Below are 11,741 nucleotides of genomic sequence, written 5' to 3'. Positions count from 1 at the left end.
TATATATATATATATATATATATATAAAAAAAAGCAGCAGAGCACCCTGACTTCTCCGACCACAGATCAGAAACCAGCAACCTTCTAATTCAACCACCTGTTGAAAGAAATATGTCACAATAGTTGATGTCTTCAATCAGATGAAAATCTTTAATACAGACATGACATAAAAGAATAAATAGCAGTCTTTAATAACTAAATAACTGTGTATAGTGAGCGGGGAGTGTTTGTGAAATGTGGTTGAAACCTGGTACAACTGAAAAACACCCCCCATTCATTTATGGTGGGACTGTACACCTGCTAATAGCTGCTGGGCAGTAAAAGTTCAGTTAGCAGGAGGCAGGTAAATAAACCAGGACGAGGAGGACAGAAAGGAGCTCTCTGTAGTATTCACTGTGTCTTCACTACATCTCTGAAAACCAGATGGTGTTTTTTTTATTAGCATGTAAAGATTGTGCAGTTCTCTTGTTTGTTCACCTTTTTTTTTTATTTATTTTTTTTAATTTTTTTTTACACAAATTACTGTGTTGCTGATTCAGCGTTTTCCTCTTTCCTTTTACATTTGGACGTTTTTTGCTGTCAAACTAATGCATTCATGACACTCGTAAATTGAGTAGCACATTCGTAAGAGTTCTACCTGATAAAATTTCCCATTTGCCCGCCTAAATCTTTTGTGAACACATTTTAATGGAGAGTAATACACCTATTGTTTTGCACTTCATGTCATCAGCAGCCTTCCTCGGGGCCTATGACTGACGATTTTACGCTTTGAAAAGCAGCAACATATCCCTTCTCCACTTTGAATAATTTTGCATTTTTGATGGGTGTAGCAGCAAGTTTAGTAATTATTACCTTGTAGCTTGTTGGCTTCCTCTTGTTTGAAAGCACTGAGAGATTAATTGAAGCAGCTACTGATTTTTAATTGGTCTATAACTCAATTCCCACGTGTGTATCATGTGTAGTGACATTTCTTTAAATACCACTGCTGACGTTAAAATAAGAAGCAGCCACTTCATGAAAATAATTTAACACTTTTAGTGGGAGGAGAAAATGTTCCTAAAATACATTTTTTAAAAAGGACTGAAGAAATGAATGTGTAACATTTGTATTTTTTCGACCGACAGTGTAAACGAGACATTTTGCTTTGCTAAAACAAAGACTACAGACACGGACACGGACGTGGATTGAATAACTTTTTCCAGGCTCAAATGAAAATGAAATCTACAAAACCTCTGACTCAATCTTCAGAATTGTAATATTAATTTATGTAACACACACAGCGGCAACATACTGTGTACTATACAGCAATGTATCGATGGCAGGTTATGGATGTATATTGAAAGTATTGCCTGAGGATGTTTCACATCTGAGGCTCTCAACTCCTGAAGCTCTTATGCGTTTAATTTTTTACAAGCTGGACAGGAACAGATCTGAAACACGGTGTCTGTGCAACTTGATATCAGCTGCTCCCGGTTTCAACAGTGTCTTAACTCGTAGTCAAACTGCAATAAATACATTCTATAAATACAGCAGGCAATATGTATGCTTGTATACCAAGCTGTATAAGAGCAGCATGGTCATTTGGAGCAAAAGTAAACACGTTCTAGAAAATCCTGAAAGCATCACACTATGGTTTAATCAGTTTTCGGTAGTTCTCTCAAAAGCTCAGGCAGCTCTCTCTTGTCTCATCACCAGTCAATGCTTTTTCTCACATGTCCCAACAGCTTAATGAGCCACAGGTTGGCCCCCAAGTCTGTCAGGTACTGCATTTCTGGGGTTAACATCTTTCGGCACAACTCCTGGTAGGGTTTGTCTATGTTTTTTTTCAGGTTGTATCCCACGATGGACTTCTCTCCAATGGGCTGCCACGGCTGCATGGCTGCCTCATGAATGCTTGCAGCGTCGACAGAGTGACCTCCTTCAATACAGATCTCCACCATCTCTGCATTCCTCCTCCTGAGCTCTGCCACCTCCATGGCCATACGCTTTCTTCCATATGCCTCCACCTTCTCCCAGAAGGTCGAGTTAAAAAGTTTGTAAAGCTTGCAGTCAATGGCATTCCACTCCAGGGCCTTCGTCCTCAGCTCCAGGGTCATTTTTGATACAGTGGATGCCTTACGGGAGTTGAGCTTGAAGAAGAGGAGTTCGTCCATCTCCCAGCAGAGTGTGTCCTTAAGGAGGATGAGTGACTCCTCAAAGTGCTCCGTTAGCATGACCAAATGAAAACGTTCAGCAATGAGCCTGATGCTCTCCCCCACACGTGGATCATCTGGATCGAGCGTGTTGTCCCCCCCAAGGTCAAAAAACATCATGTTCTTTAGGTAGAAGGAGTTAATTCCATCTGGGCTGAAGTAGCGGTCAGGATCTCGCAGGAACTCGGACAGCTTGTCTTCACCCGCTATCCCCCAGGTCAGAGGGACAATATGTCTGAAATAATGGAAGGAGGACTCAAAGAGCTCTGCTGGGTCTCGCAGGATTGTGACGTAGACTGTGTCTCCAGGCAGCACTTTTGCCACCTCTGGTGCGTTAAAACGCATGTGGTTACACATGATGTTAAAACACATCCCAGATTTGTAGCCATTGACATGTGTTCGATAGAAAAGTGAGGGGTAGTGGAAGTCGTTTCGGCCTTTGGGGAAGGCAAATTGGAGTTTATACTTCTCTCCAAAGCGGAACAGGATGTTGAGGAAGGTGCTGCTTGCAGTTTTATGGGTCTTCATAAACATGAGGTCTACTTTAGGAGCACAGATCTCACTGTCTTGCTGTGAGCTGCTTGTGTTTGGCTGGCTGCTCTGTAGGCTCGATCGGGGAGCACAGGAGAGAGGCACTGGGAACCTGGAAGAAGTCAGCGTGGGGAAAGTGTCACCATAATTTATCATAGCAAATGTCCTGTGATAAGTACTGTTATGTACTTGTGTTTGACAGATATAGAGAGCAAATGTCTTCTAAGAATTCAGAGTTTACAGAGATTTTTTACAACTGTATTCTTTTGAATGTTGAAAGTCTCCAGCCATGTAAGACAAGCACATTTTGTAAAGTTAATGAAATCATTAATTGCATATCCCTGCAGTGTACGGAGGTTTATAGTGATTAGTTACTAATAAAATGACATTACAGTCATTATAATCGTGTGACTTAAAACAGTGTTTGTCAGCCCGGGTCTCAGGGCTGTAATTAACTGCCGAAGTCATGAAATTCAAATTGAACTTAACTAGATGCTTTAAATTCTATAGCAAATAATACCCACAGGGACCGCATTTATTGTCAACCAAGTAAACACCTATTATTGACTCAATTATCTGGCAGCTACTAAAGAAACCAATAATGAGCACAGGCACTTTAAGGTGAACTTCTCATTTCTGGGAGCCAGAAGTCTGTTGCACTTTGAGGAAGAAGCATACAGTTATTATCATCTGTCGATAAGGACTCACTATGTTTAACTAAGCTGTACAGTGCTAAAGCTATAAGATAAGGTCTATAAGTTATAGAAAAAAAAGGTCAAAAGTTTGGAAAACACGAGAAGATTAACACAAATAAATTATAAGGCAATTTGCATAATGTATTTTTTTCTTTTTAATCTCTGCAGCTGCTTTATCTGCAGATTGGACAATTTTAAAGGTAATGCAATATTTACTGGTGCCTTATCTTCCCAATAATTGCCCAGCCATTATTATTTTCTCTAAAAGTGAAACTTGACGCCATCTTACTCTGGTGGATTGAAGCTGATCTGTAGTGTTGAAAGGCAGTAAAGCAGGAACACAGTGATGAGAACAGAACCCACAGCGACATGTTTCACCCAACGCTGCCACCAGGCCCACTTTTTCTTTTGAAACATGGTGCAGGAAACTGAAAAAGATCGCTTCACGAAAAGAGGAAGAATGAAAAGACAAAGGGAAGGACAAACATGGTCTGCGTCACACTTCCCTTCACGCATGAATCTTTTTCATTTGATTATGGCAAACATTTTCCATTACTGCAAAAATGAAGCTTTATCTTCCTGATGGTCAATATCTACAGCAGACTAAAAAATAATAATAATAAAAATCACTTGTTTTAACTTATCAAAATCAATTAAACATAAATCCAGCAGGTTGGGGATTTGCTGCAGGTTAGCATAAAAAAAAAAATATCTAAAATGAGGTCCAACCCCCAGAATGCTTTGACTGACAAGAGTAGAGCTACAAAGACAAAACACTACAGTAATGTGTTTTTTGTTTATTCCAAATTATAAAAACAAAATGTCTGTATTACTAGTCCTATTTTTTTTATTACAACAGCCAATGAAAATAATAATGAACAAGAATCATTGGAGCAGCGTTGTAAATCTATTGCTGTTATTTATTTAATCAAGTCATAAAGATCTTTTGAACTAGAAACCAGGCAGCAAGGACTCCATAACTTTGTCCCTTAGAACAAAATAGGGTTTAGTCTATTTTGTTTTCTTATGACTTTATTTAAGAACATAAAAATGTAAAACATAGATTTGCATGAAAAAAGTTTACAAAAAAAAATCTTTGATATGCCCTGAAAATATAAAGGCACAAATTACAGTCAAAGCATTAAATTTGCCAGGGAAAAATATAAACTCACCATTCATGTAGCCCTCTCAATTAATTTCTTCCTTTATGGCTGTGTTTACTTCATGTTTGCATTGATCTGAAGCCAGACTTTGTCATCCCCTATGCAAAGCAAATCAATATGGACATAAAAACTTGCCCAGCTATATCAGACTCCGAGTCACAGGTGTGACTGACTGAATCAAACAAAAGAAATTCATGAAGCATGCTCTAAGTTGTTATACATTAACTTCAACTCAACTTCAAGTCCCTTTTCGGTACATGAGTGAAAAGAATGGTTTCACCTCCCTAAACACACTGGAACAACAAAGCTGTAAAAGGGAGGAGACTAATGCTTTGACAGATAAGCAGAGATAACCGAGGCACACTTACAACGTATAAATGACAACCCAGTAATATAACACATGCTTTTTCTATGTGAACTGAAAACAACGATTAAACCTCACTTTGCAAAAGTAAAGAAGCAAAATTCAGCTTTCACTTTCACCTGTGTTATATAGCATAGATTAGATTACTACTGCATGTTTGATGTTTCGGTTATAAATGTTCACCAGAGAATTCAGGGCAAAACAACCGCAAGGACACTTGGTGGTTTTAATGTTGTGGCTGATCCATCCTTGCTCTCTTCAAAGCCACCGGAATCCTTTGACTAAAACATACATTTTACCTGAGTTAGTTGGTTTCTGTTACTGTGTGACTTTTGTGTTAGTTCTGATCCAGACAAATCTATTAAAAACCCATCAAAGCCACACAGTGACACAGACACAAACAAAACTAACTCATCAAGAAAGCAGAGGACTAGAAACTCCCAAATTCTGCAAGGTAACATTTCTGTCTTTGCCAAAGATAACTCTTTGAAGAGATTGGCTTCAGTTCTCTGGGGTAAAGGAATGTCTGACCGCAAGGTAAAGGTTAGGTTAGGTTAGGTAGTTACTTTATTAATCCCCGAGGGGAATTTTTTTCCGCTAAAGCAGTAATGTTCTAAATATAGCGTACACTCAAAATGATATTGAATCTTTTAGGCGTGACTGAGCTGCCTGCTTATTCAAACTGAGGACATGCCGTCCTCCGTCTACTCCTGGTAATACACTACACAGTTCCTTAAGACAACCGCACTTCCAACACACCAAACTATCCCTTTAAAATCCAGTAGATGGTAGTAAAGTTCAAAGTTACAAAGAAAAATGACTTCATATCACAGTCCACATTCCTGGGTACCAATAATCCTCTGAGGCAGAGCACAGATCTACAGAGCAAAAAAAACCCAACAACCAACCCCCCACCCCCTGATTTATGAAGAGTTACTTTGATTAATAGAAAGGTTGAAGACAGAATATGTAGCAAAATGAGGGTCTGGTGCAATAGATCCTAAATCTCCTCCAAATGCAGCAAAGTCATGTCGCTTTCCCTTTCCCCTAATTTAGAGAACACAACTGGATATTTCACTATATTTAAACCCCATTACCATAATGAAAAGTGGGATAGGGGAAATTTGTTTGAATGACAGCGTGAGCACTAGTTTAGTAACCTCAAAGCCCCGCTGTACCACCACTGCTGCTCATTAGTCAACTGTAAATGAATGAAGTGTTCCACACTTGTGGATCTGTATGCAGCTCTCTTTTTTTTTTTTTTTTTTTATCTCAACAACATAATTAAGAATTTTGTAAACTAATCTGTAGCGTACAGGCTCAACTATTCTTTATCTTTTAAAGATCACAAAGACTGTGATGATGCTCCAGGTCATTAAATCAAAATCAGTTATATTGGATGTAAAACTCTAAAGAGAAGAAAATCAGTGGTAAAAAAAAAACATTAATTTGTGAAATTCTTTGGCTGGAGAAACCATCACTACAGATGATACCATCACCAAAATACATAAATGTATCATGTTTGATTCTTACACTGTTGTCAGTGAACCGATTTCAGGAGACAGCATGTTTTAGTTTTTCATCGTCTGTTTTTGTGTGTCGGCCATGTGATGGACTGGAGGTCTGTCCATGGTGTACCCTGCCTTCACCCAAAGCTCCAGCCCCCTCCCCCCGTGACCCTGCTCAGGAGACAGCAGGTATGGATAATGGATGGATGGATAGTTTTTCATCTGATGGATGCACTAAATTTCGTATACATAGTGATCAGTCAGTCACATACACAAACCTGACAAGTTCACTAAATATGAATATTGTTACACTAAGTTTGTCCCAACATGGACGGTCACTTCTTTGTAATTTAGATATTGTGAGCAAATTTTCAGTATTCAGTAAGTAACTGCATTAACATTTGGAGAAAGTATTAGTAATTAATGTCTGTTTGCTGCAGTGGTTTAACTGACTTCTTTTCATTTCAAAAATCAACACAAGGTGTAAAGGGAAAACATATGCATGCAACTGCGGCTGACCTCTACTATACTGTACCACAGCCATCTCTTGCACAGTAAGCATTAAATTTCCATCAAATATCCCCCAACAGCTTGTGCTGCAAAAGCTGTGGTTTATGGACAAACAACTGCCCTGAGAGTCCAGCAGGCCAATGTTTACCTCGGTATTACCTGTTCTCTGGTGGCCTATAGACCAACAGCAGTAAGCACTAAGCAGAGCGCTGAAGAAAGCTTAGGTGGAGCTATGAGGAATAACACGGTGTTTGATTTCGATGCGTATAAGACATTCGAAGCACTGCATTGGGAGACTTACTGCATATTGTCAGCACTGAGATGCATGATTTAATATCACAGCTAATGGTAAAAGGTGCACATGATTCCTTACGTGGTAGCAGCCAGAGTGCCAAATACGTAGGGGTTTTCAGACCCCCAATTGAGAGGTATTTCAGCGGACTCTCATTTACATTTACCTGTGCGACAAGGTTTGCCGTTGTATAGCTTTTAGCGTTTTTAAAATAACACAGTAGAAGTATGTTGTATTCAAAGCATTGACGGCATTTGAAAGAAATTTACAGTATTTTAAAAATAGGGTGTAATTAATTGTCTCTCTGCACTAGTTACTAGTTCAACAGAAATACTGCTAAATTTGTAAGATGCTATCCACCAAAATGAAATTTGAAGTTACAATGTCAAATAAAAAAAACAAAACGCACACTTGATTTCACTGCCATAGAGTTTCGGGGTAGATTGGTAGATAGTCAGTGAACAGGCCTTACATAAAAAAAACAAAAGTGCTTCAGCTACCTGCTTGGATAAAATACTGACTCTGCTCCGGGTCCCAGACCAGTTATAGAGCACCCTTTAATGAGCACAACGCCCAATGAAAACTAAGCTTAAAGGGTTTGAAGTTGTGACCTGCTGCCACATCGTTGGACACAAAAACAAACAGAAGAATGAAAGCTGCGCGACATTTGGCTTAATATTAAAAGCGGACAGCTGGGATGATTTTTCTAAAGGGGTTGCTGCTTTTTGAGAAGGAAGAAGGGGTACATTTGCCGGAAGAATGGATAACTGGAGATGTTTGTGTGACAGATGCTATAGTCAGCTACAAAAAAAATAATAAAAATCCATATGCACAAAGTATGTTTTGTTTAATAGAGAGCAGTGGAATGGGTCATTCTGCTGCAAGGCAAAAAGATACCCATCCAAATCAAGAGCAACATGACAGCATATCTTCTGCTTTGTGGATTTAAATTGGCCACCGACTGGGGAGTTTGGTCCCCTGCCTTATTTTGACCACTTGGATTTAAGCTGGCTATTGCTTTTTAAACCTCATGGGCACTTGGACAGTAAGTAGCCCAGTCAACAAAACCAAGACCTCCATGGTCCAAACTTTCTAAAGTGAAGACGTTGTGTATTTGCTGTAAAAAGTCTTGGTTTTCATCGGATCTTGGTCTGTCCGGCAGCTGGCCCTAATAGCCAACAAATTATGACGCAAACAGAAAACCTAAGAAAAGAAAGTATGCAGAAATACTAAATTGCCATAGATTTATGATATAATTCAAAATGCAACAGATATGCCTTTTGTTCTAAAACCAAAAATGTAGCAAACAACAACTCAAATTTGTCCAATGTGGAAAAATAAGGTAAATAATCAATACATTTAATCTCCATGGATCTCCTACTCTGGATATTAAATAATAATAATAATAATTAAAAAAAAGTGACCTCATTTATAAAGTAAAAGTCCTTAATTTATCTTGGGGGACGTTTCCCCCCCCCCCCCTCAGTACTTCAACAGATTTTATATCACAAAACAAAAAAGTGAAAGACCAATACAATGTGTAAAAGTTCTTGTACAGTTACTTGAAGTGGCTGATGTATGACTAATCTGTTTTGGAAGCACCGCCCACGGCACCAGGACCCCCCCCGATTGTCACAGGATATTTCGCACACTGATAGCAGCATTGCGGCAGATTCCACTGGGTGCTGCAGGGAGGGAATGAGACGATAACAGATGGAGGAGGGGTGATAAACTCATATTTGGATGAATGCTGAATATCCAACCCCACTAGGCAACAGAAAATGAAAACGAGTCTCCTACGTGCTAACCAAACACCAACTTTGCATATGAATACTAAGGATATGAGAAATCAGAACCATGGCTTTAATAATAACTACATCCGCATGGAGATGCGCGTCCCATACAGTGAGGACTGTGTGTGTGTGTGTGTGTGTGTGGAGCGTGAACATTATGAACTATATGTACGATCTTCTCGCCTCCGCTTCTGTTTTCTCATCAGGCAAATGTAGAGGAACAATAATGACATTTTTAAAATGTGTATTTTTTTTTTTTTTTTTTTTTTGGGGGGGGGGGTGGGGGTACTGCTCAGTATTTACTTGCCCTATCGGTTCTCTATGAAATGGGTGTTCGGCATCGGAGGAGGGAGAGAAACAAACAGCCTCTTTTTGGTTGAAGGCGCAGCAGTCGTGATGACAGAACGTGGGCCAATGTTTACTCATCTTGGGAATGAAAGACTCCTCTGACTTTGCAGAGGATTTAGAAGTTAGACAAGCATGTCCAAACACACACACGCATCAGTACAGAGACATAAAGCCTTCTGACTGAATTGCTCCTCTTCCCTGTCTCTCTTTCTGCCACTTTCTCCTTAATTAGTTCGCCTCACTTGTTCTTCCCATCCCTTTCTGCTGGTTTTTCCTCCATTCTCTTGCTGCTTGCCCTGCTTTCAAAGCGATACTTTACTTTGGAACAAATGAGATTTCACAGTTTCAGCTGTGGAAATTTGATTACTCAAGTGACTGAGACAAGAGGAAGTTGTATTTTTCATTTGATGCTGGAAAGCAACTTGTCTCCAAACACTTTGATGTAAGCTTTGATTGTGGCAAGAACCAGCCACTGTCACTTTGTTTTGGATGCTGTGAATCATTGAACACTGAGATTTATATCTGACTGTAAAACTCTTCTTCCTGTATTTATCTTGTGTGTTGAGAGTGACTGGGCTGCTGTGTCCACACAGACACTTCATCGGTACGTTATTATCTTTACGTCTCTTCAGGGTGTTCTTTCAAATCTCTTTCCCATTTTATCTCCCTCAATCCAACGGTGGAAACTACAGCAATGGATTCAGGACTTTTTTTTTAATCTGTATCTGAGGTCGGAACTGATGTGGATAAAGGTGCCTTTAGGGTCTAAACCTGCTGCAGAATGATTGAAACTGATGTTTGTGAGTTTAAAATGTTGAAAAAAAGTGTCCTCTAGGTGATTTTATCAGTTAATACAAAATACATTTTGTATTAGATTTAAGTCCTGACCCTGCAAACCTGCTGGTTTTAACTTGGTGAACGTTGAACTAAAAAGCATTATATCATTTTTTTTAAATCTCCTTTCTGATGTTTTTGATTTGGTACATTATTTTCTGTTCTGTCTCTTTTTTACTCCCTAGGTTCACAAAGAAAAATAGTCTACACTTTTTGTGGTCTAATGTTATGATGAACTATAAGAGGGATTTAATTGGAAAATCAAATGATCTAAACTTAATCAGAATAAAATGCCACCTGCAAATCTTGTTGATCAGAGTAAACTAATTCAGACAGAAATGTTATTCCACTTGAAAACACTGTTTTGAAAGTTTTCCTTTGAATGAAAAAAGATAAATTATCTAATTGAAGTTTGCACTTTCTGGACATGTATCTGTTTCTCCAGGAAATCTTAATCTAATAATTGCAATAGTTAATCCAAACTCAGCCAATTTGCTCTATTTTTCTGAGGCTTGCAATTTGGTAACATTCCCACCATTTTGCCGCACTACAATGTATTCAAATGAAGCTCTGCTGAAGATATTAGGGCACCAAGTTTTCTAAACAAAACTTGCTTTGTCAATACAAAAAAATTCAGCAAGACTCTTCAACCTCTCGTCATCAAAACAAACCCCAAACAGGTTTACCAGAAAAACACCAGGTGGTGCGACTTTGTCACATCCTCAGTGATGAACCTACACAGGGTGTCTCTGGTGTTAGATCATCCGACACCGTCCCCTGAGTGACCCAGCCAGGGGGCGATCAGTCCCTGGCTTGTGTCCCAGAGTTGAACTACACCATGGATTACCCTTTCTGATCCAAGCAGAGAAGTATTTTCTTTATTTAAAACTATGTACTGTATATTCCATTATAATGTGTTTTTAAAAACAAAAAAAAGCCATTAAAGCAATAAAGGTCAACATTACAACATCAACAACACAAGTGTACTAATTTGAACAACTTAATTCAGGTATTGGTATACCTAGTAGATGATTTGAGGAGGATGTCCTTGTTAGCAAAATGACCAAAATGCATCCCTCTTGTTCGTCTGGCAGGTCCGTCTCCATTCTCTAATAGAGAGAGCGCAGGTGCAGAGGGGTTGTTCAGTCCAATGTCAGTCTGCTTTGCCTTCTCACTGATCCTTCATCTAACTGAGGTTTGTGCAAGTTACAGTTAATGGCCACGACGATGGTTCCAAAAACTTACCCAATTACTGTTCATTCTGATGAAAAAAGTGCAATGTGAGAACCAATTTAGAGGTTTGTAACCATACAAATGAACTTGGCTCAATTATTATCTTTTATAATCATTATTTTCTAAGTCTGTAAGATTAAGTGAAAACTCTCGAGAATGCTTAAAAGAAAATGGGAGCAAGTGCAATTAGTAATTAGAACACAAATATCATCGTCATTATCACCGCCGTCAGCATTATCATTTCCATCATCATTGACCTTCAGAACTGATTTGGGATA

The 11,741-nt window shown here is 38.9% G+C and overlaps 1 protein-coding gene across 1 annotated transcript; it reads right to left on the bottom strand.

Annotated features, from left to right (window-relative positions):
- Positions 1 to 1,688: 1,688 nt before the first annotated feature.
- LOC138630015 (galactosylceramide sulfotransferase-like) lies at positions 1,689 to 3,835 on the bottom strand. The gene is made up of 2 exons (XM_069714093.1): positions 3,708 to 3,835; positions 1,689 to 2,835 (listed from the first exon to the last, which is right to left on the bottom strand). The coding sequence occupies exons 1-2, from the start codon at positions 3,833 to 3,835 to the stop codon at positions 1,689 to 1,691; spliced, it is 1,275 nt and encodes a 424-aa protein (XP_069570194.1).
- Between the last annotated feature and the right edge of the window lie 7,906 nt (positions 3,836 to 11,741).

Source organism: Brachyistius frenatus, unplaced genomic scaffold, assembly GCF_029030835.1.
Source record: "Brachyistius frenatus isolate BFR_SWC_R1_liver_20210118 unplaced genomic scaffold, ASM2903083v1 Contig_125, whole genome shotgun sequence".
Lineage (NCBI taxonomy): Eukaryota > Metazoa > Chordata > Actinopteri > Embiotocidae > Brachyistius > Brachyistius frenatus.
The sequence above is the reverse complement of the archived record's forward strand: the minus strand, read 5'-3'. Positions and strand labels throughout refer to the sequence as shown.